General features: G+C 40.8%; 1 protein-coding gene across 1 annotated transcript in view; it reads left to right on the top strand.

The window, feature by feature from the left end:
- GRIN2A (glutamate ionotropic receptor NMDA type subunit 2A) overlaps positions 1-27,596 on the top strand; it is a 518,561-nt gene that overhangs the window by 454,198 nt on the left and 36,767 nt on the right. Inside the window, exons 5-9 of the mRNA XM_066577826.1 lie at positions 1,203-1,371; positions 1,501-1,654; positions 4,057-4,182; positions 12,553-12,782; positions 13,203-13,363. Of these exons, the coding sequence (XP_066433923.1) occupies positions 1,203-1,371; positions 1,501-1,654; positions 4,057-4,182; positions 12,553-12,782; positions 13,203-13,363 (840 nt within the window). The remainder of the gene's footprint in view (positions 1-1,202; positions 1,372-1,500; positions 1,655-4,056; positions 4,183-12,552; positions 12,783-13,202; positions 13,364-27,596) is intronic.

The raw sequence follows: 27,596 nt of genomic DNA, 5'->3' as shown, positions 1-27,596 counted from the left end.
TCCATGGGACCTCTAAATGCCACCATTCTTAGAGGGTCATTAGAGGCCCTACAGCAATCAATGTTGCAAAAGGTTTTGATGAAAGCTAAGTACTTGAAGTATAGCTATCATTACAGGATTTGTATCTGAATAGGTTAACAATCCTGTCCTAATGAATTTCTATTGAATGTTCCCACCATGCTGTACAATCAGTCTATTAGCTGTTCTACTACTTATATAAACTCTTCTGGTACCATAAATCTCAAACTTAGATTCAACAGTGAATAGGATTTTTTCTGAATGTGTGGTCAGATGTGCTGGGTCATGTTTTGGAAGCAACTGATCCACTTTTATTATTTTATTAGTGCTATGCTTAGGGGCTTTCAGTCTATCGATAAGTCTCTCATAAGCAGATCAAATTCAACTGAGTTAACTGACATTTGGCTCAGGAAAGGAATAATGCTCATGTCACACATTTCTTGTACCGAAGTTTCACAAGCATAGTACAATACAAGCGAATGGAATTTAACACAGAGATTTGGTTAAAAGCTGGTTTAACAGTATTATATTTATGCTATGTGTGAACCTGGACTTAGGAACTTAAGGGAATCTTACCTTTTGTTAAAAAGACATTAATTTGGCAAATTTTACAAATTTACTTAAATTTGAGTAGCGACTAGAGATGAGCGAACGTACTCGGTAAGGCCGACTTCGCAATCGAGTACTTCACTACTCGGGTGAAAAGTACTCGGGGGCGCTGTGGGTGAGCGGGGGGTTGCAGAGGGGAGTGGTGGGGAGAGGGAGAGAGAGAGAGAGCTCCCACCTGTTCCGCGCTGCTACCCCCCGCTCCCCCGCTCCACCACGCCCCGCCCCGCCCCACAGCGCACCCGAGTACTTTTCACCCGAGTAAAATCGCGGTGCTCGATTGCGAAATCGGCCTTACCGAGTATGTTCGCTCATCTCTAGTAGCGACCTAAAAATAGCCTAAAATTCAGAATTAATTTTACTTGACTGTTCATAAGTTTTGTTTCCAGTTTTCAAATTTTAAAACTTTCAATTCGTTTATATGTTTAAACGATAACGAAAAATCTTGGCTATTCAATTAAGTCTCAAATAAGAGATAAATTAAATATGACATATTTCACATTTCTCATCATAATCTGCTTATAGGAACCACTTTGTGCTTCTATCATTCTACTTTCTTTTTGCTTTCCATATTTCAGCAATTCCACAACTGAAGGGACATATGTGAAAAAGTGCTGCAAAGGATTCTGTATAGATATCTTGAAGAAACTTTCAAAGACTGTGAAATTCACATATGACCTTTACCTCGTAACCAATGGGAAGCATGGCAAAAAAATCAATAACGTTTGGAATGGAATGATTGGTGAAGTAAGTTCTGTTAGGTAAAAGAACTCCTTAGTAAGAACTTGTCACAATATGCATTAAGCCTTGCGTTTTTGAAGATGGTAACTGACACAGTTTTTCTTCCTGTTCTCTTTATTGTCATTAATGGACCAGGTGGTTTATAAGCGAGCAGTTATGGCAGTGGGTTCACTCACGATTAATGAAGAGCGCTCGGAGGTTGTTGATTTTTCAGTTCCATTTGTCGAAACTGGAATTAGTGTTATGGTATCACGTAGCAATGGCACCGTTTCTCCTTCTGCCTTTTTAGGTAAGATATGTTTTATCACGTGAACCAAAATCCATTTGTGTTAATATGTTTGAAGTGGGAATTGATGCAAATGGAGGGATGTAACAATGCCTCTACAGCGTCATCTATTAAAAGGCAGCATTCCTGCAAGTCAATGTCAGACCTTTTCACAAGCCTTGTAATAATGATTGGGAATTGTGAACCAAAGTCAAAGTCTTCTCCGGAGGGAAAAGACAACCATGCACAGAGAAACTGTTTTGGTGTTCTTGCCTCTTATCAGTGTGCAGTAGGTTGCTGGCTTGGCTGAGTGAGAGGCCTATGGTGTGGGTTAGGGAGGGTATAGGTTCTCCTTAGGAAAAACACCTAGAAACGTATAAGATCATGCATGCTTCTCTGGGAAATATATACAAAAGGGAAGATGGAACAATGCCTCTACAGTGCCACCTATTCGAAGGCAGTTTGAAATAAAACCTAAAGCAGTGTCCAGAGCATACTGGGAGCCTAATAGCAGAAAGTAAAATGGGGGTACCTAATACTCATTGGATATCTTTTAGTGAAGATGGGCAGCATGATACTCTGGCCAAGTATTCTTCACTTGTTTGATACAGATGCTATGATCATGATTAAGGGAGCCCTATGCAAGGTCACATAACCCTTAGGAAAGAGGGTTTGAGATTAATTGCACTGGATCCCATCCTTCTGATCAGTAATAGCTGCAGTAGCTATATTTATAATGTGAACACATTTGTTATGGTCAACCATAGATTAAAGTGCAATTATTATGTCTACCATATCATTATATGACACTCATCTGTACTCTACAAATGGTAGTACTACAAAGAGAAAATACAGTATGCACCATGTCCTCATGCTCTATTCACTGTCTATGGAACTGATAGATATAGCTGAATTCTGTATTTGACTATCTCCATCAGTCCCATAGGTTCTGAATGGAACTACTGGATATACGCTTAAATGCCACTCTATTAAAGTTCCTGCATTATGGGGGCTCAGGTACTAAATATTTTTTATGGGAATATCCGCCACGTCTGGATCGACTAGTTTGCACAACCAGGGGCAACAAGTTTTGGATTCAAAGATGAATTAAAAATGGTGACTGGTAACACGGGTCTTATAGAACAAACTAGTATAGCAGAATCAAGTTTATCAAACTACGGAGGAAACAGACAGAACTTTATGAACTGGACTAATCCCTTAAGCAGCACAGCCTCCCCGAAAATGGCGACCCCATGACAGGAGACCAGTTCGAAACTTCTGGCAGCAATACACTGAACACTGAATGTAATATGCTAAATAACCTAAGATACAAAGCTGACTAAAACTCTAATACAAAGCACTAGTTTACTAAACACTTCACTCAGAGATCTCTGGCACAGTGTGACCAGTACACAAGTAGTATAACCAGTAACCTGTATTCAGAGGAGCTGGACTAAATAGCACCAGAAAGAACCTGATTGACCTGCTCAGCTGACACTTATCCCAGCCAGCCCACTAGCAAAACCAAACTAAAAACGTTACTGACTGGCTGGCTGAGTTATCTGTCAGCCAGCCCAGCAGCTAAACAGAAGAAGGGATAATAATTAACCCTTGACTGCCAAGATAGAATGAAACATGAATGTGTCGGCAGGTACATCACAAACCTGGTAATCACTGTGCAGTGCCCCTTTAAAGCTTGCTCACATAACCTACCCATCCTTGGACCATTGTGTATTAGATTATAATTTCTGAATTTAGTACACAGTTGGCACACATCATTTTAACTGTTCAACAATAATACACATGTTGAAGGAGACAAGCTTTTTGGCTTTCAATTGCCATGTATCTCAGGTATCCCTGGGTTTGCCTGCATCAGCTGTAACATGAGTAGATGTATCTCACTTGACTAACTCTAATCCCCGTGGCTAAAAGAAATCAACTAGATAAATAATGTAATAGATATAGACAGTGATGAGTTGCCCCGTAAATTTTAAGAAAGTAAAGCAGGTGAAAATATACAATGGGGGAGATAAGAAGTGAGACTGGTGTGAGGGATTTCTTTCCTTTGGTGGGTATTTTAATATAATATAATACCGTCATTCCCCTGAGAACATAATATTACACTTTCTTGACACATTTCATTAAGCATCTTCAGCACAATCTGGCCCTCTTTTATCTCGTAGACTGTGAATTAGCTTGAAGGTGACGGCACTCGCGAATATTACGTATGACTCAAACTTTTAAGTCATGGTGTATTATAATGTAAAGGCTTCCATTGTATGACATAAAGATGACACATATGTCTCGGTGGTAGCTTCAGGCCGTCAGCATCTCAGCTGTTTGAATAAACAGTTAGGATGAAATTTTCATGTTTTGAGCTGTCAGTTTAATGAATTGTTTCTGCTTTTGTTCCCATCTTCTTGCAGAACCATTTAGTGCATCTGTCTGGGTGATGATGTTTGTGATGCTTCTCCTCGTGTCTGCCTTTGCTGTTTTCATATTTGAGTACTTTAGCCCGGTAGGATATAACAGGAACTTAGCAGGAGGCAAAGGTAAGATATGAAGAGATTCATAAATCCTATATCAGCTGATTCATTATGCTCTTTTCATTAATGTTCATGTTATAATTAATTTAAATTATAAGTTAATTTGTCTCTTATCATGATTGAACTGCTTTCGAAACTTCAGTGCATTATTATAAAGATTGGTTGCATTAGTTGCATCCAGAGTGATGCCTGAAAGAGCATAAAGACTGTTCTGCAACATACAGAGTTAATAGTGGTATGACACATGGTAGGTAAGGATGACATCAGAAGTTTTGCATTAAATACCAGGAGCTTCAAAGTAGGCCTCTCGAAGAGAAAACAAATGCCACCACGTCCCAGTACCTTGAATTCTCTAAATACACCTCGGCACATAAGAAAAAAATGTATGCAAGCCTTGCAGAGGAATTTTACTATAAAATGACTGTCACAGTGTGCAGCTGAGGCCACTAGTTTACCTCTCCTGGTGGCCACAGCACATGTCAAGCAGATGCCCCTCTCCAATGTCTGCCCACTCACTGACAGTGGCCTTAAGGGTACACATGCACACGTGGCTGTGATGTTATAGAGCCAGCATGTAGTGACCCAAAGTCTATATTTCTGGCCCCTCCATAAATGTCATACCTGTCATGTCTTCAATGTGGATGCACTATGCAAACTGTCTAGTCTCTTGTTATGTGTATTGCACAGCTGCAGCATGTGGGAGGTTAATGTCTGAAAGTGGCTGGGAAATGTCTGGGAAAGTATTAATTTATGTCCTGTCACGTGGTATGCTAGACACTATAAGTATGAGTGTTTAAAGGGGTTGTCCCGCGCCGAAACGGGTTTTTTTTTTTTTAAACCCCCCCCCCCCCCCCGTTCGGCGCGAGACAACCCCGATGCAGGGGTTAAAAAAACAACCCCCACAGCGCTTACCTGAATCCCGGCGGTCCGGCGTCTTCATACTCACCTGCTGAAGATGGCCGCCGGGATCCTCTGTCTCCATGGACCGCAGGGCTTCTGTGCGGTCCATTGCCGATTCCAGCCTCCTGATTGGCTGGAATCGGCACGTGACGGGGCGGAGCTACACGGAGCTACACGGAGCCCCATAGAGAAGAGGAGAAGACCCGGACTGCGCAAGCGCGGCTAATTTGGCCATCGGAGGGCGAAAATTAGTCGGCACCATGGAGTCGAGGACGCCAGCAACGGAGCAGGTAAGTATAAAACTTTTTATAACTTCTGTATGGCTCATAATTAATGCACAGTGTACATTACAAAGTGCATTAATATGGCCATACAGAAGTGTATAGACCCACTTGCTGCCTCGGGACAACCCCTTTAATAGCAAGGTGGGGTCTTCCAGAAACTTCAGTGGTAGTGAAAGGAGTGGAGTGCCAGCCACATGGGGGTACCTCAACCCTCATATGGTGAAGAACGATGGAAAAGAAAGAAAGGTATCCTGATGCCCCTATTCCAGGAACCTTTTAAGAGAAAGAGAGAGAGATGAGTAAAAAGAGTGAAGTCTACCATTCAGTGTGTCAATATCTGAATCAAGTGAGTGTCTGTGGAGAGCTCCTACCCATCCTCCTCTGGAGAGTTTCCCCTTCCAGGAGTGGTACCTGACAAAAAACCTGGACTGCAGGACTGATATCATCCTGAGTTTTCCTCCCTGACCTCAAGTCTACTTCCTTGCCTGCATCAGTGCATAATTAAGCTGTAACCTGTCAAGTTACCAGTAAAGTTTTGCCAGGCCCTGACTGTTCTCAGAGACTGAGGTACTAAAAGTAATTTTGTGTGTGGACTTCCTTCATTTCTCCACCAAGGGTCATTCTAGTGAGCAAGGAACGGTGGCGTCACGTGACAAGTCTACAGTTCACAACACATATACAGGTAACCGCTGTCCCAGCATTGTGGTACTTTGGCCGTACTTGGGCCGAGGTTACGTTTGTTCCTCCGGGGAGGAGTCTGGTAAGAGCCACCGTGACAAGTGCCAACTCTACTCCTCCCAGCTTCTCAGTGCGGACCTCATGTCTAAGTGGCCGCTGGGACGCTGCATGCACACCTTACTAATTCCTCCCCTGCCAATCATCTGGTACCCTTAGCTATATCAGACATCCTTTCTCTATGCAGGGTACCAGAATTTGTAGTCTTCTGGTCCTGCTTAAGGTGCTATTCAAGTGTGTTCTGGTTGTCTGGTTCCTGACTTTGGCTATTCCTGACTATGTTCCTGTCTCCACTCCTGACCTGGCTAGTTATACTAACTACGATTCTGTCTGTCCCCAAATCTGCCTTCTTTTACTACACTGAACCTATTCTGTGCATTCCAACCTCCGGCTTGTTTCACGTTCTGAAGTTTTGCTGCTTCCCTTGACCAAGATTGTATGACTATGCTCCTGTTCACACCTGCAGATACCCGGCTTTCATCTGTAGTAGCATCAGCTGCCACATTCCTGGGAACACTTTCAGAGTAACAGCCTGGGTACCCTGCAGCACAGTTCACATCCCAATTGGTAGGGTTAAATAGTGAATACTGGGGTTCCTGAAGTGTAGCCTCTAGATATGGCCCTAAGCCAAACCAGTGTCTGTTACAGTGGATCAACATCTGCTGATCATTGGCTAAGACACTACACACTGCTTTGATTGGCTGGTGCTGCCCATGTAAGCAAGGAAATGGCCAGTCAAAGCAGCATGCAGTGTTTTAGACTACCAATGCATAGCAATACACAAAAAGATTGTAGTATGTATATAGATTCTATACAGTGTCATGTGGAGTCATTCATTGATAGTTAGGATTCATTTCCATGGGCGATTTTTTTCGCACAATTTCTGTGTGTTGTGAGATGCACAGAAATCGCACGGGAAAAAAACTATTGTTTTTAATGTGTGCAATTACATGTGCAAGAGAAAAATTGCAGCATGTCCTATTTTTGGGCAGTTCTGTTGAAGAATCGCCCATTCATCCCTATTGCAGGTTTTGTGTAAGTGCAATGCGCACTCTAGTACTTTTCGTAACTGGTAGGTGGCCGCTCAAGTTTACTCACACCGCTGTATGAAATGCTAGTCTAAAGAAATACGTCCTGTTGACTTCCTTAGAGACAGAATATGTACAGATGTAGCAATCGTTAACATGACCGGTGCATCGTGATTATTGGATTTACAGCATTGTTGAGCATTGTAGTCATCATAATGCATTAAATGTCACGTTAACATTTGCTAGGTCTGTATTGTGAAAAGGGGCTTCTTGACATGTTGTAAAGCAGTAGAAATGTATCTATTCTGGGGTGTCTCCGGGAACTATGTATCCAGTACGTCAATGGACTGAGTAGCATCCAGGTTCATATAATTCACCGAACCCCAGGTACATTATCATCAGCCTCATATCTGATCTCCAGAACCTGATTCTATGCATCCAAGCACAGAATTGGGAAATCTATAGTAAAGTTTTTCATGAATGTTCCTTATATGTCTTGACTAAAGAACAAACATCCGAGACTGATGGGTATTTGAAAAAGTGCTGGCTGAGTTGTACGTTTTAGATTTTCCTTGACCTTATGTTGAAGTTCACAGGTTATATATATAACATTTTCTACTCCAGTCAGTCAAATAGAACAAAAATGACAGATGTCCACAAAGATGAACTTTTGTGTTCACCTTAGCTTGGTGGAAATGTTTACTAAGCAAACAAATGTTCTGATCTATGGCTTAATGGAATTTAATAAAACATCACAACTGGTGATATCAGGTTTTTTCTTCAAAATAATATTTTCAGACAAGTTTTCTAATCTTGGATCTTGTGTACTGTAAGAACTTATCAGTAGTGGAAAATGAAGAAATGGCTTTTCTGAAAATGGATAGTGTTTCTTAACCTTTTCATGACATTTGTCATGTATATACGCAGTGTTACGGAGCTGACAGTGGCTGCAGAGGCTGTGATCAGAGATAAATCTGATCTTGGACAATTAGCAATTAGATGCTACAGTCGATGTTGACCACAACATCTAATGCCCCTTTTAGATTAGCCGATTCTTGTTAGACCCATTCACCCTAGTTCAGCCTGTTTAGACAGGTAGATCATTGAGAATCGTTCACTTCTCGGTCAGTGTTTCAACCAAAAGTGAGCGATCCAACTATGATTTTTAGTCCTGCTGAAACTGAACAACGAACAAAAAGTGCACGATTCAAAAGATTCTCGTTTGTCATGCAGGTCATTGGCTTACATTTAAACCGAGTGAATGAGAATAATTATGTCTAAACGCAACTTAAGCAATAAGACAGAGAGAGAGAATTCCCTTTGTCCCCCATCAGCCCCTGCACTCAACGCCATTTTGGGATGCCTTTTGGCTATCATGACAACCAGAGCCTTAGTGAAGGCCTACAAGCCTTCCATTCTAGGACTTCTATTACAGCCTGTCTGCAGCAGGATTTTCCCATAAGAAAAAATGTTGTGAAAATGTATCCTAAAGGTAGCTCTCGCTCTGGTCAACTTGAGCTGTCCGTTTATTACATGGGCAGCAATTCATATCCATCTTCTCTGGCAAAATCAGCCATTTACTGGGGGCTATGATAGCTGGATCCACCGCGATCAGCGGATAGCTGCAGTAGCTCCTAACTGAAGTGGGTTGTTTCTGATAGGTCAACCACTTTAATTGGGGTTGTCTAGGAGCAATCCTACAATAACACTTGTTTGGTAAAATGTAAGAAATGAAACTAGGTGTAAAAGTCTATAGGATTCCAGTAGAAGGATGACAGCGCCTTGATGGAGACAACCACTGTGTTAATGTGGTTATAAATAGATAGAGTCCTAGCAAAATCTCTTTTCACTCTCGCATAAGATCCATGGGTGGAGAGCAGCAAACAGGGAAAGAATGATCCCCCTATTTTTTACACAGTGGGGTCAAAGAAATAAGAAGAATAATTAGAAACGATCCTGATGTGCTCATGTGGTAAAAGTAAGAGAGGAATTGTTACATCACTTACTTCAAAAGGGGGGAGGTCTTCTCTGACTGTAGGATGAGACAGACCCCTTCCCTTCAGCCTAAATGATCTGTTGATGATCCAGGAAAAGGTTTCCAAGCCATCTTTATTTCCAAGGCAAAGAGTAGGAAAGGTACAATACAGGAGCAGGGTACAGATGCAACACGTTTTGGCGTGACCACACACCCATAGGCCACGGTCAGGCAAGCCATTTTTTTAGTGCATTGAGAGGTGCGATTAAAAACCGACTCTATAGCAACCAATGCTTTGCAATAAAAGCAGTCACGTGCATTTGTTTGGGGAGCACCTTCAAAAGATAGGAGATGCGAGTACAAATGCACCCTGTCACGCAATTTTTTTTAGTGTGGCTGTCCATGCGCTAAAAAATTGCTCATCTGACCGAGCCCTTATCAAGCATACAAGAATTTAGATAGTACATACATTTATAATGCATAATCATATAGTGATCCCCAATCTGAAGTGATCCTCAATCCGATGTTCTGTCCAAGTAAGTGACCTAACGATTCCTCTCTTACATTTACCGCATAAGCACATAAAGGTCTTTTCAAATTTCTCTTCTTATTTTGTTAATTTGGTGGGGAAAAAAAGACAGAAAAAAGTTTTGGTGAAATGAAAATACTAAATTCTTGATAGCATTTGTAGTGTCTACAATTTTTAGCCTTTCATTAGATGGAAGAAGAGAGCAAGGACTTTGCTTTCCAATGAAGACTGAGAGATGCTGTGACTAAAGTTGAGTGAACGTACTCTGCCGAGCGTGATGCTCGTTCAAGTATTAGCATACTCGATGGTGCTCGGTACTCGAACAAGCATCACGCCGTGTTTGACCCCGCCCCAGTTTTTGGCTCCTCCCCGCTGTGACATGCCTGTTTTGGCCCCTCCCAGCCGCAGTGCACGCGTCAGTGGCAAATTTTTTGGCTGGGGGGGGAGAGAGAGAGAGAGGGAGAGAACAAACGAACCAAGAAAAAAAAAAAAAGCTTGGCACCCGGCGTCCCACATACCAAAATGCTCGAGTCTCCCATTGTAGTCAATGGGGTTCATTACTCGAGTAGAGCTCTCGAATTTTACGAAAAGCTCGACTCGAATTATGCGGACCCGAGCATTTGGGTGCTCGCTCATCTCTAGCTGTGACTAAATGATTATTCTTTGTATGTAGCTAGACTATGTCTTGTAACCAGAAGAAGATCAGGACCAACAACAAGAACAGATCAAGAGCATAACTAGCCAACATAAAAAGAAAAGCACTGCCCATCATAATGAACAAGAAGACATTTATGTCTATAAACTTCCCAAACCGAAAATGTCGCTGTTGCTAATAGCAAGACATTATATTCACTGCTTGTTTTTTTAGTAAAAATTGGTTATCGAAAGCAATGATCTGATTGTTTGCTATCGCAAGCATTTCTTAAAGACAGTTTTCATGCATGAAGCCCGAAGATTTCATCTTTTCAACACAACTAGCATAACAGGAATGGAGCATGATGCAGCCAATAGAGGCAGGGCCCTTACTGATGTGTGAAATGAGGGAGCCTGTCTGCTACCCCACTAGTCTCTGCATTTTGGCCTTCAATAGCAACATGTCATATAAACCCATTACTGCTACAGCCAACCACAGGCTATAATATTCACATGGATCAAGATGTTATCGCCAGACGACCAGTGGAGAAGCAAAGAAGACTCTATACGAAAAAGGGCGTTGAACATGCAGAAAGTGAGAGTTTTTTTTCTCAATCCATTGGTGCAAATTTGCTTGCAGTTTTCCCTCCAAATGGTGCAAATTTGCCATTGTGGTACTCTTTGCAGATGTGCTGTGGAAGATCTGAACAAATATTTGCAGCAAATCTGCCCTATGTGAACATACCCTAGATGAATTTTTCATGGAAATCACATTGACATCCTGATCTTAGCTTAGACTCTTTATATGTGACAGATATGGGGTCTGACCATCTGACACACAGTGATCAGCATCACTATTCTCTGGGCATGCTACTGTGCTGGCATAAATATTGCTTTGTTCTGCTGATGGAGGTACTAAAAGTTTGACCACCAGTGATCACACATCGGGGGACCTATCTTAAGGAAAGGTTATCTGTGTTTTTCAGGAAAATTACTTTAAAGTACATTCTCTTCCAGTGTATTTGTAAACTATATTCAGTAGTACTCAGTAAAAGTACAGAATGTGGAATGAGTTATGTATAGAATGCATGAATCTTATGAAAGTAAACATATAATGCTTGAAGTAGTTATTAAAAATGTATTGAAATGTTAATTTTGAGAGACACAACCTGGCAACCTACTGCCCATGATTAGTAAGTGCCCTAAGGCTCATAGGCTTATTTTTGCTGAGGTTTCTAAATCATGTATTAATTCATTTTTTAACTCTCCACTCATCATCATCATAATCATCAAGCCTCCTGCAATGTCTTTGCTGGTCAGCATGCCCGTTTTCATTGTGCTTTTCTTTCATTATGTTGTTAACTTTAATTCTATGTAGGTTCTTTATATAAAGAATAGTTTTTGTATTAATGTGAAAACACATTTATATTGGATGCCACATTTCTGGTTATAGGAGCTGCAAGCACATATAATGCACAACATGGTGCATGCCCCAGAGCTAGCACTTCTGGAATTACAATTTCAAAGGATTAAGAGGTTGTATCATCAAGACAGTGTCTTTTTAGATAGAAGCCAGCTTCAGATCTGTTCTTACTGAGGAGGGAAGATGTTTTCACATATACCCTACAATAGACATCACCGTCTATCCCTGTAATACTGTACATGGACAAGCCAGGTCTACCAGAGTGAGAGCCATTCTTTCTTAGTTGTTCTTTGTCTAGCTAATAGAGGGGCTCATGAGTAATTACCCTCCTGACAGACATAAACGCTTGGCTGTAACCGAAAAGCCGGTTAAGAACTTGCGATGCTTTGATCGCTTCTGCAGATGGATGTAATGCCATAGCATTACATTATACCGCAATCTGACAGGCAATCTATCAAGCCATGACACAGGCATGGCTTGATAGGTACTCTGCAATGGCAGCCCTGGGGCCTTTCAGAAGACCCCCTGCTGACATGGCCACCGCAGGGCAACCCACAATATTATCGCGGGGGGCAGCGTGGGTCCCCTGAACATCGATAGGGGCATTTAAATGCCATTATAAGAATTGACGTTTAAAGGGTTAACAGCTTCGATGAGCATCGCCTCTTCTCAGAGCTGCTGCGAACGGGTGTCAGCTGTAAGGAACAGCCAGCACCCACATTTTATGGAGCTGGATCGACCCACAATCCCCCCTTCATACACACACTGAACCTGCAAATTGTGCTCTGTAGACTCCTATTGTAGGATGTGCATGTAAAGTCATGTATATTAAATTACATATAAATTACTATTACTTTTTGATATTTTAGCACCACATGGACCTTCTTTCACCATTGGAAAGGCTGTCTGGCTGCTTTGGGGCTTGGTCTTTAATAACTCAGTGCCTGTGCAAAATCCAAAGGGCACCACTAGCAAAATTATTGTGTCGATTTGGGCTTTCTTTGCTGTAATATTTTTGGCAAGCTACACTGCTAACCTGGCTGCATTCATGATCCAAGAGGAATTTGTTGATCAGGTCACTGGACTTAGTGATAAAAAGGTATGTATGTGAACCTTCTTGTATTTATTACCATGAAATTAATTGGAACTACTGTATCATTTTATGTACATATTTGGGTAATGATGTACTTTTTGCATTATATTTCACCCTCCTGGGAGGTGGTTTTGACAGGTGTGATTATATGCTGCCCAAGCCTGTCTAGTTGTAGTAGTTTTGCCTCGATTTGTCGTTATTTTAAAATTATACATGGTTCAAAAGACAAATCAGAAATAGGTTGAGTTACTTGCTTAATTTTTGTCATTGGCTTTGACCATGTTTTAGTTGCAGAGACCTGATTTATATGACAACCTTGAGAGCGCCTGCCCTATGCCACTCTAGTTAAATCTTGACAATCTTAAACCCTTCCATGGTTTTATGAATCTAATCCATGCATTTCTGATGTGTTTTCTCAATGTCTAGTTTCAACGATCATATGAATATTCTCCCCCATTTCGATTTGGCACAGTCCCTAATGGAAGCACAGAAAGGAACATTAGAAATAACTATCCTGAAATGCATCAGTACATGGTAAAATTTAATCAAAAAGGAGTGCAAGAAGCCTTGGTCAGCTTAAAAACTGGGTGAGTCATATTTGTCTTGCTTTACTTTTTGCTCTATTTCCTTTTTCCTGAGAAGACCAACCCTTTAACTAAACCAGATTTTCTGTGACAGGTTCTCAAATCCATTATGTCCTATGTATACCAGCACTGGTGTTACTACAGGGGGTGCAAGGGATGCGATTGCACCCAAGCCCGAGAGCCTTGGCGGGCTTATAAGGCCTTTTTTCTTGATATAGGGAGCCCAGTACTGTTATTAAAAAGCATTATAGTTGGGGCCCTGTTACAGGTTTTGCATTTGGGCCCAGGAGCTTCAAGTTACGCCTCTTTATTAAGGGGTTAAGAGAAGTTGGGTGGCCCCAAGATAAACTTTTGTACCTGGGCCCACGAGCCTTTAGCTATGCCCCTGTATACCAGCCATGTTCTTTGAGAGGGCCACTCCTCTAGAAGACCATTTTATTATCGAATAAAGAGGTTTAATTGTACCTCTATAAAGTCAAATTTGGTTTTGTGTGTAAGGTGTAGTTGCATTTAATTTTACTTTTGTAGTAGAGCTGAGTTTTTCTCATGGCACTGCTCATTATAATCACACAGTGCTACAGTATGTGCTATTGGCTAGACAGAGGAACAGTGCATGACAAAGAAAAGGAAAAATAGTGTGCAGATTACAGTGAATTTAGCATATGCCTTAGAAGGGTTATCCCACAAAAAGAAGTTATGACCTATCCACAGGATAACAGAGAACTATCTGATTGGTGGGGTGTAACAACTGGGATACCCATAGATCATACAGTATATGTAAAAATAGAATAAAACTATGATCTCAGAATTATATGAAAGATTAAGAGAGAGAAAGAAGAAAGGAAATAAAGACATATGCCTATATAAAAAGATAATAAGCATAAAAACCATATACTGAATATAAAAAAAAATAAAAAACAATAATAATCTCTAAGAATGATAAGACTGCAGATAAGTGTAAACTTAACTAAACAGTCTTAAAATTGATCACAGCTGAATGATAAATCTGGCATATCGTTATAGACTGTCTAGTCTAACTATATACCACCTGTTAGTTGGCTTAGTTTATGTGAAATGTTGTGCCAAAATTTTGGCACATTTTTTGGAGCACAAAGTCGCATTTAGGCCGTGTTCCCTTTTCATGAAGCCATGCCCCTTTTTCAGAAGTGACAAAAAAATGACTAAAAGTATCTAAAAACACATCATAAATATGGTGCAAAGCATGTAAGACAGATTTCAGGTATAGTTTGCACCGGACCACTGGCAAATTTTCAATAACAGGACTGCTCCTTGGGCACACTGCTGTGATTTATCTGTTGTATGTATATGTGCATTCTGTTTTGGTCTTTCAAAAATGTCATAGTCTACCAGATTATTGGAGTATCCATAGCAGCAATAGATGATAATGCTGCTGATCCTGTGGGAGATGGTGAGCTGGCCACCCATGTGATTACATTAATCCTTGATGGGGAAAATACAATGTCGGCGAGACGAATGACACGAACAAATACAGTAACCAGCAGAACTCAGTAGCATTGTAGTCCTTTTAAAGTCATGCATAAAAATATGGATATCATTTGCACTTGGTGTTTATTTTATATTTTTTTCTTCTGTTTTTACTGTGCTGTGGGGTCTTGGAGAGAAATAGCTCTAGTTGGTTTTGTCCCCTTCACTTTGGGGTGTCAAGAACCTTTGCAAGACTCTTCTCTGTTAGCAAACAAGGGAGTAAGCAATTGAAAGGGGAAGTAAACGACAAGCTCTGTCCAGGGTGACCAAATCTGGCACATTAATTCGAGTCCCCTCTCTTTGTGTATGCCATTGGGTTTAACACCAGGTAAAACAGATGTTTTAAAAAGCAATCAGCTTTTGAGTCCATGTTTGCATATCTTTCTACACTTCAATATATTTCTGCTGCAGATGCTGAATTCATCTCTCCGAGAGCATTGATAAGATTTGTATTCTTCGTGTTCTCTGAGAAGTTTCCAACATTTTAATAGAAAATGGATTAGGAACCATGAATTATCTAATTTATAGGCAAATGAGAGCTGCTACAGCTATTATGATTGAATACAGTATGTTCCTCCTCAAATATACTACTTAAAGCGGGATTAAGGCACTGCTTTAGCTTGTCAAAATTTACACCGTAAACTTCTGTATAATCAGTAATCACTTGAACATTTCTTTACCTAGTTCCTTCATGTATTAACCTCTCCTTGCTGTGGGCTTTTATGTTTATCTATGGTGAGTCTTCATACCTTCAGATCACTATTTTATCTCAATTGATTATATGAAGTGGCCAAATTTCCTTGATGTTATGATCATTTTAGACAGTTGTGTTCTGCATTAATTAAATATATGTACAGTCATTTTTCAATAACTATGTTAGCTGCTTTTATGTCTACAATGTACAATACTGCCTGCAAGCTTTAACTTCACGCATATCTTTCAAAGCTTGCAGGGAATTAAGAGATTAAATGGGGGAAAGTGGGAGGCCCATTCTGCAGTGGGCTGAGATGAGATCTGATGGCCCCACCTGAGTAGCATAAAGCCCCCTCAATAAATGCGCTGGTAATTCATAAAGACATCAAAAGGGGCATAGATGCCTATGATGAGAACATACCACCTCTACCACTTTACAAATAACACATTGAATATTGTGCACAGTTTTGTGTGCGAGTGTACAAGAAAGACATAGTAGAGCTTCATGCTGTACCAAGAAAGAACAACAAAATTGGAGTTTAGTTTGGAAAAAAGATGGCTAGAGGGTTAACTAATTACTATACATAAAAGATCAATACAGGGATCTGTTCTGCTTATCATTTTTGGATGGGCTGATGGGAAATCTGTACCTTCTCTGGAACTTATGTCTTTTTTCAACCTAAGGGCTCCTTCACATGGGCGTGGAATTCATGCAGCCTTTAGCTGCACAAAATAGTTGAAACTCTAGCTTCAGAAAAAGCGTCTGAATGGATGATTTTTCTGCGCTGAAGTCCTGAGCTTTCCATGCTGATGGGAGGGACTTAAAATGTGCCCTGCTGGAGAGAGAGAGATGAAGGGATTTCCTGGGGCTTCCCTTCATCTCTCCAGGGGTTCCCTTCATCACCTGGTACTCCCTTCATTTCAGCATGGATGCAGGGGTTCCCCTGCAGGGGAGATAAAGGGATTCCCCTGCAGGGGAGATGGAGGGATTCCCCAGGAGCACAGATGGAGGGGTTTCCCTAAAGGAGAGATAGAGGGATTCCCTCACTGCTGGGGAATCCCTTTATCTCCCCTGCAGGGAAACCCCTCCAACTGCACTGCTGGGGAATCCAATCATCTTCCTTTGCTGGACGGCTTACATAGTTTCCCACAGGAGTCAATGGAGCTTCTGCACTTTGCGCACCAAAGATAGGTCAGGACCTATATTTTTGTGTAGCAAAGAATTCCAGTTGCTCATATACTATCTTTTTAGGTCCAATTTTTTTAACTGAGCTAAAATTTCTTCATCTAAATGTTTCCATAGGAAACCATTAGTTCTAATAGTCACATTTTTTAGTGCATGTTTGTTAGCTAATTCTCATGTGAGTGAGCCCTTACTATGCTACTAATACTATATTCACATGGGTGAGCGTTATATCAAGCCGAGAAACCAGACTCAATATTGCACTTGTCAACATGCGCTTTACACGCAGATATGAGGCATTTTTCATGCAAAAATATGTTGCATCACTTTAGTGAAATTGTGATCCTCTAGCGCTTGTTTCACGCGCATTGGAGGATCAGCAAGTGTTCTATCCCATTGGGCGATTCATTCCGAGTGACGCACAAAAGGACAGGTGGTTATTTTTTACACTGCAGCATCGCTGTGAGGGACAACATTGCTAATGTGTGTGACTCCATTCAAAAGAATGGAATTCAAGTTTTGTGCTTCTTGCAATGCAGAAAACACACATGTGATTCACGCTTGTGTGAATGTAGCCTCAGGGAGCATTCACACAGTATTTTTAAACATGCTCTTTGATTCTATTTGGGGTTTCAGTCACAGCTGCAGAAGACCGCATTATCATGGAACCTCTGAACGGAGGTGAATGGAACCATTCACTTTTTGTATATATAAAATAAACTAACTGGTGAATGAATGATACCGTAGTCATTCATTATGATTCTTATTCCCTCCACTAAAATGCATTATGCTTATTAGAGATGAGCGAGCGTACTCGGAAAAGCACTACTCGCTCGAGTAATTTGCTTTATCCGAGTATCGCTGTGCTCGGGTCTGAAGATTCGGGTGCCGCTGCGGCTGACAGATGAGTCGCAGAGAGGAGCAGGGGAGAGAGGGAGAGAAAGATCTCCCCTCTGTTCCTCCCCGCTCTCCCCTGCAGCTCCCCGCTCCGTGCCGGCACCCGAATCTTCAGGGACGAGCACAGCGATACTCGGATAAAGCAAATTACTCGAGCGAGTAGTGCTTTTCCGAGTACGCTCGCTCATCTCTAACGCTTATCTTAAAAACATGCATGTTTGGGGCAATTAGCACTGCTAACTGGTAAGGCGTCTACTAAATGCCTGTTTCACTGACAGCTATTCTTCCTTACTACATTCATTTGATTTGATGTTGATTTCAGGGAACAAAGGATCAGGCATATTGAATTCCAACATGCCTGATCATTCTTTCCTAGATATCTTCCTTCAAGGGAGAGTTGGCACATCCCAATTACACACTAGAGGGTTGGCCAATCTCACCGAAGTTAGCAAGTTCAGCTGGCATTTCTCAAGTGTGTATGCGCATCTTTAGACAAATAATATGTCTTTGAGCAATGTTTATGGTTAGCTTTGGCCCTCAAGCATGGAAGCACACAAACTCCCTATGGGTTAATATTAGGAAGTAAAAGTGATATGCAAATCAAGTACGGTTATATGTTGCCCCTAGGGAAGAATACTTCCTTAATCACCAAACCTTTGTGCGACTGTATAAAAGCAGAGCCATAGCAAAAAACTGCATAGGTTTATAGCGGCCTACAGGTGCCATATTATGGATCTGTACATTACATACAGGGGTTCACAAAAAAGGATATTGGGTGTGAAAATAAATACAATGTAGATAGGCATGCACAGTGGCACAGAGACAGGTTTATGTAATGCTAAGGCCTTCTACAATTATCAGAATTGTGATAGAACGTTGCAGTAATAAGGTGCATTTTATTAGCTTAGGTTCCTACTAACACAAAGTCTAATTATGTTATGTAATATTTCTTGGTTTGACGGTTTTATCTAAATCAAGATGAGGTGAAGCACTGCAAATATTAAATGGGCTGCCAATTCAACAAAATGCCTTCTGCAGTGCTAAATTTAAGTCGTTTGGCTCATACTGAGTTTTCTGCTCTGTTGCACTAAAGTACCAATATTTGTCAAACCTGTCAATATTTTATAGACCACAGCTATTGCATACTGACAAGATTGAAAAGGCTGGAAATAGAACTTTTGAAAAAGAACATGTTCTCTGAACTTCTTGAAAAAAGTTATCTACATTAATCTTACACAATCTTACACAAAAAATTCCCCTTGTCCACTTTGCTTGGAATTAGAATGTTTATCGAAAAAAAAACTATCCAAAACTCATATCATCTGTGTAGAAAATTAATTACCCCCTTACCTGAAAGGAACACTAAACATGGATTTTTTTAATTCAGTATTTTTTTCTGACTATAAGATGCAGTTTTTAGCAAGACTTTAAAAAAGCATCTGTACTAGAGATGAGCGAGCACCAAAATGCTCTGGCGCTCGTTATTTGAGTCGAGCTTTTCATAATATTCGAGAGCTCTATTCGGGTAATGAAACCCATTAAAGTCAACGCGAACTCGAGCATTTTTGCAATGGACCCGCCGGGTGCCGAGCTTCTCTCTCTCTCTCTCTCTCTCTCTCTCTCTTTCTCTCTCTCTCTCCCTCCCTCTCTATCTCTCTCCCTCTCTCCCTCTCCCCTTATTTTCCAGAGGCAGGGGGGTATGATAAATCCAGAGACCCCTGACCACTGCCGTAGTGATCCGGCAGTGTCCTGATATGGGAGGGGGAAGAGGGGGGAAACTCTGCAGCCATACATACTGTGGCTGCACAGTCCTCTCTCTCTCTTGCCCGATCAGTCCCCTCTAGTAGATAATGCTGAAGATCACTCCTATATCCCCTTCCTCTTCTATACACACATGGACAGACAATTAGAAAAAAGGTCTTGCAGTAGCAGCAGGACGGTAGATGATGTTATAGCCATGTGACTAGGAAGCTGCTAATGGGGGTCACACACCTGTATGATAGGATTCAATTATTTGCTAGCCAAATATGAAAATCAGCAGATTATTACCCCTTGTGTTCCTTGTAGGATATCTACATGAATGCTTATTTTAGGAACATGCAGAACAATGCAGACAGACAATGTGAGCCAGCTTATCAACTATTTACTTTTGTCATTCATTTCTAGGTTTAGTGCTCCTTTAATAACTGGATGTATCCCCTACCACCTTTCTTAGTAATAATTGCAGCCCAAACTTTCCCCTAATTTGCTATCGATCCCGTCCGTTACTGCTGGGACATTTTAGCTCATTCCTCTTTACAGAAGATGTTTAATTTAGACACATTGTTAGATTCCTGAGCATGAACTTCTCATTTCAAGTCATTCTTCAGTATCTCTATTGGGTTAAAGTCAGGACTTTCACTAGACACAATACAAAACTTTCATTTTTTCAACTTAGATGTAGCTTTACTTTGATGCTTTTATTTTATCTTGCTGAATAGCTCAATTATATATATATAGTTTATTCTTGAGCCTCAGCTTACGGCCGAGGGACTAGACAAACTCCTTAAGAATTTTCTACTGCAATGCAGAATTCTACAATACTAGCAAGTAGTTTAGGTTCCACTTGTATCATGTTTCCTGATGATATTTAGTTATATTCATAGTGTAACCCTATTTTGATCACAATTACATAAACAATAAAGAAGCATTGTCAAAATGTTCTAGAATGCATGAATTTAAAATGAGGGAAAATGGCATAAATTGTGCTAAGGATTTGCATGGTATGATATAATTGATGCTGAGTTCTAAGGATATTAAAGGGAACCTGTCACATTGAAAACGCAGTCCAATCTGCGGGCAGCAGGATATAAAACATGAGAAGCTGAAAGGTAAATCTATAGTGTTCTGGAAAAAGAGACAGTATAACTTATATTTTATCTTTTTATGCTTAGGCATCCATTGGGTGACCCTACTGCTTGAATGGCAGCCTACACTATATGGGCTCAGTCAGACGGGCGCTTTTTCGCGCGATTTGCGCATGCGCATGCGTCCGGCGATTTTATAAAACCATTGCTTTGCAATGGTATTGGACACATGAGCACTTTTTATGCGCTTGACCGATAAATTATAGAACAGAAATCGCAGATCGCACCTATCTTCTCTGTATGCGCTCAACGGGGCCAGCGGCAGCAGCGCTGACCCCATTGAGAACATATAGTAGACAAATCATTCTCCTCTGCCACAGCTGTAACAGAGAAGAATGATGTTTGCCCATTGAATTCAATGGAGCCGGCAATACAGCCGGCTCCATTGAAAGCAATGGGCTGCCGGCAATCGCACAATGAATTTTCGGGAAGGGCTTAAAAATATAAGCCCTTCCCGGAAATTCATCCAGAAATGTGTAAAAACAAAAAATATATATATACTCACCTGGTCCCGGCAGACGGAGTTCAGCCGCGGCCGGCGGCAGTTCTCCTGAACTGCTCTGAGTAGTATTCAGCAGCCGGGGCTTTAAAATCCCCGCCTGCTGAATGAGCTGCCTCTGATTGGTCACAGCCTCACCAATCAGAGGCAGCTCTCACTGAATGACAGCTGAGAGCTGCCCCTGATTGGTCCCTGCGCTGAGCCAATCAGAGGCAGCACTCACTCACCCATTCATGAATTCATGAATGGGTGAGTGAGAGCTGCCTCTGATTGGTGAGGCTGTGACCAATCAGAGGCAGCTCATTCATGAATACTACTCAGAGCAGTTCAGGAGAACTGCCGGCCGGCCGCGGCTGAACTCCGTCTGCCGGGACTAGGAGAGTATATATATTTTTTTTGTTTTTACACATTTCTGGATGAATTTCCGGGAAGGGCTTATATTTTTAAGCCCTTCCCGAAAATTCATCGTGAGATCGCCCGCAGCCCATTGCTTTCAATGGAGCCGGCTGAATTGCTGGCTCCATTGAATTCAATGCGCTGGACAGCTCCAGCCCGTTTCTATTGAAACGCGGCTAGGAGCAGTTTTTTCGGGGCGATTTTTCGGCCCGGTCACGCGATTTGCAGATGCGCATCCGTCATGCGATCCGCAAATCACGGGAAAAGCTGCCCGTGTGACTAAGGCCTATTAGTGTATATCCAAAGATAGCTGTCAATGACTGATAGGACCTTCCACTGGACTCTTAACACTAGAATGAGCAGAGATTTAAAATAATAAATAATACTGAATGTTTTCCCACAAAATAAATATCAATCTGCTCAGCTTCTTCTGCTCTAACTCGTGGTGTCATGTACGATTCGGCTTGTCGATATAACTGGAGACAATTAATGGGGTCAGACTGGACCGGATAAATAAGATATTTCTGGTCAAATATAAGTGACTAGAATAGACTACAACAAGGAACTGTAATAATGGCAACCATCTCTTTCGCTGGGCTAGTGTGTTAATGTAGGACCTTATTTTGCTGCCAGAAACAGCTCCATACATTGCATAGTGGCTCCAGATGGTATTTTAGGCTAAGTTGTATCGAAGTGAATGAGACTTAGCCTACAATACCAGCTCATGTCACTGTGTAAGGCTCTCTATTTCCAGAAGCAAAACATATTGGTACATTAACACACGGCCTACGCAAACAGCTGATCACCAGGAGCCCCAAATGGTGGATCCCAGCCAATTTGCTTTTGATAACCTATCCTGAGAATAGGTTTTCAATATCTAGAAGTGGAACAACCCCTTTAAGAAAGTGTAGGCCAAAAGTGTCTTCTTTTGGCAATATTTGGTCAGTATACAGTACATTCTAATTCCTAAACGTTAAATATGTCTATGTCCTGATATGATGTGAAAAAGCCTAACTCGTATAAGTCAGTTTCCATAAATACCAAAGTTTATCTTTTCAGTGATTTTCTATTTGTGGAGGTGGTGCACATTGACTCTTACTCTTTGATTAATAACCTTCAATATCTGCTGACACCGAGCAGCTTTTTGGTCACTACTGCATATAAAAGATCCAGATTAAATTTTTTTAATATTGCTTGTTTATTCTACAGCCAAAAAAAGTGATTTAAGTGCTTGTTTTCTTTTTAGACGTTAGCTCAAAGATTTGGGCAAGATGCTCGTTTATCTTTGTAATATTTCAAAGAATGCTCAGTGCCAAAGAGTGTTGCTTTGAACGACAACATGAATAGAAAATACGTAGTACATCATAACTATAAGTAAAATAACAAGGAGTACAAAATCAAGAGCATAGAAACAAGCTCAGTCACAGTAATATCATTCCCGTATTTACAATCATTCACAGGAAAGACAAAATTATTATTATTGCTATCATCAATAAGGAAAGAAGAAAACGGGCAAATATCAAGAGTTGAAGTTCGAAATACAGCGGCTCTGGCACAAGCTGGCAGTTGTGGTCCTAGTGGTAATTGGGTGCCATGCATAAAGTCCTTGACTGCTACGTGAAACAACTCAATATTGACAGAATTAACATCTCTCAGTTACAAAAGGCCACCCTGCTGGACTCTACGTGCCTCTTATGCTGATATGTAACGTGATTTTAGGTTCCTGGGTGGATCCTGATGCGCTATAAACACAAACTACAAAGCTGTGATCTTGTGCTTGTATTATACTGCTGTTTTGGTGTATAATAATAATAAAAAAATTATTCTTAAAGTGATAACATTTTCTGTAGCGATTACAGGATACAGTGACAAAAAATGAAGGGTAAAATGTTATAATTAGAGATGAGTGAGCATACTCGTTAAGGACAAATACGCGAGCGAGTATTGTCCGTTTTGAGTACCTGCCCGCTCGTGAGAAAAGATGATTCGGGGGTGGCAGGGGAGAATGGGGGAAACAGGGAGGAGATCTCTCTCTCTTTCTCTCCCCCCCATCCCTCCTGCTCACTCCCGCAACACAGCGCTCACCCCCGCCGGCACCCAAATCTTTTGTCACAAGCGGGCAGGTACTCGAAAAGGACAATACTCACTCGAGTATTCGTTCTTAATGAGTATGCTCACTCATCTCTAGTTATAATATATAGTAAAGAGGGCCATCCCGGTAAACTTACAGTCTATAGTATATAAAATAGGGGTGAAATTGAAAAGTGGGTGTTAGTTTTCCCCTTGTCAGTGTGGCATGGCCTTAGACACTTTCACACTGTCTAATCAGTGCTGACAGTCAACAAGAGGAGTGATAACATCAGGTTATCATTTTATTCATGCATTTCTATAAGGAATAACACAGGAACATTACAACACAATGTTCAAAGATAAGATACTCCAGCATTATTGTTTTATGTGGAAAACAAGTATTTCCTTTAAAAAAAGGAACTTGTCAGAAGAACTAACAGGTCCTTTTTAAAGTTGTATTAGATTCCAAAAAACAGCACCACTCTTATCCATAGGCTGTGTATGGAAAAGAGTTTGGGCCCTATGCACTTGAATGGGTAGAGCTGTAATACCAGGCAGGCAAAGCCAATGGACAGGACTGGAGCTGTTTTGGGGGACAGTAGCAGCCTTTTGCCTATTCTTATAAGCCCCAATGATATTGACATGTCATGATTGGTGTTGCTCATCATGATCAGCTGGACGATAAAATCGGGCTGATTATTACAAAACAGGTCAACCCAACTGCTGCTAGTGCTCAGTGGTTAGCACTGTCATCTTACAGTACTGAGGCTGTAGGTTCAAATTTCATTAACAACAATATATGCATAGACTTTTAAAAACTCCATACAGATGTTGCCCTTGGTCAGATTTGATTTTAGAAATCCAGGACTGCAAGGCAACAGTACTAACAACTTAGCCAAATTTATTGAAGAACTACCACCACCACCATGGAGCTTCTCAAGGTCAAATTGGTGAACCCAATTTTTCATTCCTATTGACTCTAAAGGGGTTCTATCATTGCAAAAGAAAAATTCTATACTTACCTATTCTTCTCCTGTCAGTCTGCTTGCCAGCTCTTCACCTCCCCCATCTTCTACTGTCTCCTGCAGTCAGGGTGCAGGGAGTCAATTCACCTCCAGCTGCCTGATTCTTCTTCCTGTGAGGTTACGTACATTGGCTGGCAGTCTTCGTCTTGCCAACCAATGTACATTATGTCACAGCTTACATGCCAGCAGGAGAAGTGCCTATCTACTGCAGAGATTGCTCATGTGAGCTTTCTCTGAAATAGATTAGAATCCCTTCCTAGGCAGTGAATGTACAGCACAGGGACCTGACCTTCAATGACCCGGTCGGAAGGAATTTGAGGAATGCAGCCTTCATAACAAGTCGGCCAGAGTGTGGTGAGGTGACCCCGGGGAACTTCAGAAGCTCAGCCAGGAGAATATGTGGTAAGCAAACTGATGGGGAAGGAATAGGCGAGTATAGAATTTTTTTCTTTTTGACAAAACCCCTTTAATGAGAATCAGGATTAGATCATCCCGATTCGTGATTTCTTTTGGAAAAATGGGCCAGAAGTGACTGACCCAAATATTCCAATAATCATTCATCACTAACCACATATAAACACTTTCCATATAATACATTTTCTATGTAAAAAAAATATTAACTAATCCTATTGGTATGTATGGTTCGTAAGAGCATGCAGAGTATCTGTTATTATGGTCATCTGTAATTATAGCAGTCAAGATATATATATAAAATTGTGGACACATCTGTATATAACCTGCCAGCCTTCATCATACACAGAAAGTGAACATGGCATCTGCTATTATAACAATGCTGTTTGAGTTCAGAGAAGATGTTAGACAAACTCCATATTAGCATATTTGTAATGGCAACTGTGATGTGAAGGAAGGCTGGAGAATTACATACTGAAAGGAAATGCATTTCAACAATAGTGCATTAAATCATCAGAACACTTTTTCCCTGCAGCTCAAAACATTTATCTGGCATGCCTTAAATCAAACTTGACTGCTTATTATTCTTTACTTATGTAAAAACAGTTTCAGTTGTGTTGTAATCTTTAAATATGCAGCTGCATTAGGAATTCTCAAAGCCTCAGCAAGATAGAAAGAGCCATAAATGATGATTTTTTTTTACATTATTTGTCTAAGTTGTACTCTTTTATTAAGTTTTTAACTTTTTTCTCATTCCACTTGACAAGGTGCGTCTTGTTTTATCCGAAATATTTCAGTTTCTAGATAAGCGAGCTCCTTGGATTTCTGATCTCTTCATTTTTCTTTCCCTAGTCACAAGTGAACTACAGGATAACATAAAACCGTTAGCATAGTAAAGCCTCATGTACGTGGCTGTATTACAGATGCGAAAACCCTGAAATTTGGACAGAGGTGTAATATGGCACCCATAGACTTCCGTGGGGCTCTGCAATTTTATGCAAAGACATGAATAGGTCATTTTCTGCAAGATTCTGTGGCAATATGACAGAAAAAAATTATTCCGTGCTCCTTGGAGATCATAATATGGAATTATTCGGAAGCATTACCTCTAGGGAAAATAACCCGTAATATGGGGCCAAGCAAGGCATTCACACCAGCAAAACTAGTGCCTATGACTTTAATATTGAACCACAGGGACTCTGTATGCCACTGCAAGCATGAAGCCCAGTGTTGTATCGTACACATTCACACAGGGTTTGGCGGAAGTACGGTAGCACCCCTTTTTTATGGTCAAGCACACTATACGACAATTACATTGAAATGTTCAAATTGCTGTCCATCTCTTGCGAGACATTCATGCACCCTACCAACCACACTCAAGCAAAGTCTACTTCTAGAGCCATATTAACAAATTTGTCCAAAATTCTGCCTTTCAGTCTTGCCTTAAATTTTCTTATCAGACTTGTGATGTTATGACACTGTATGAGTCGTATGCCAAATTCTTTATGAGCGGTTGCTGCTCTATTGCACTGGTTTGGATAGTAAAGCTTCACTGCTCTCACTGTCTGTTCCCTTGTCAATTGATAGGCCATTTTACTTTGTGCTACAGGGGACCTGGAGTACAAAGATTAGTAAGGTTACTAAAACATGTCCAGTATATACTACTATACCTCTTAAAGAAGGGCATTACTGCTGCCATTATATATATATATATATATATATATATATATATATATATATATATATATACACACACACACACACATATAAGCATTTACATAAACGGCATTGCCATTGATTGAGGGTCTTCCAAGACTGTATGAGGCTTATTTCAGATGAAAAGATGAACGTGTTTTAACTTCACATTTGGTCCATGTTTTGCGAACCATAATCTGGAGCTAATGTAAAGCTATATATTTATTTATATGGCCATATTTTTCATGGGCGTTTTTTAAAAATGACCTATTTGTGTCCATTTTGCCTCTGTATTGGTATTATTTTCTATTTGGGTAAATACAATAACTCTGTAAAGGTTTTACACATCCAAGTTATCAGGACATTGATTTTTAGTTACATACTGTACTGTATTTAGGTGTTAAAAGTAGATGATTTGCATATATTTATTTTAAAAAACACCAAAATTGAGTAAAATTCTTAAAAATTGTTGTTTTTCATATTTGCAATTGCAGTATGTGAACTACTGTGTCTCCCCGAAAATAAGAACCTGCCTTAGGGCTCAGTCACACGGGCGTCAATCCGCCCATGTTTCTGGACGATAAGACAGCCGCATTGCAGGTACTATCCGTACCAGCTGGAAAAAAAGCATATGGCTGGCAATGGAGCCAGTCATGCGGAATTTTTGCCCCAAAAGGTGCAAAGGATTTATTTTTAGGGATTGTCTTTTTTCACTTACCTAGCAACCATGGCCAGCCAATTCATAAATCCCACCTCCACAATACGATGGCTGTTGATTGGTTCTTTGAGCGCCGCAGCTCAGCCAATCAATGCAGCGCTGGATAAACCAATGTGATGGCTGTTATTGGTTTATCGAGTGCTGCATTGATTGGCTGAGCAGCGCTCGAGAACCAATCACAGCCATCGCCTCCTGAAAGCGGGATTTGTGAATCTGGCAACCAGGAATGATGTTTTA

This window comes from Eleutherodactylus coqui, chromosome 8 (assembly GCF_035609145.1).
Source record: "Eleutherodactylus coqui strain aEleCoq1 chromosome 8, aEleCoq1.hap1, whole genome shotgun sequence".
Lineage (NCBI taxonomy): Eukaryota > Metazoa > Chordata > Amphibia > Anura > Eleutherodactylidae > Eleutherodactylus > Eleutherodactylus coqui.
The sequence above is the reverse complement of the archived record's forward strand: the minus strand, read 5'-3'. Positions and strand labels throughout refer to the sequence as shown.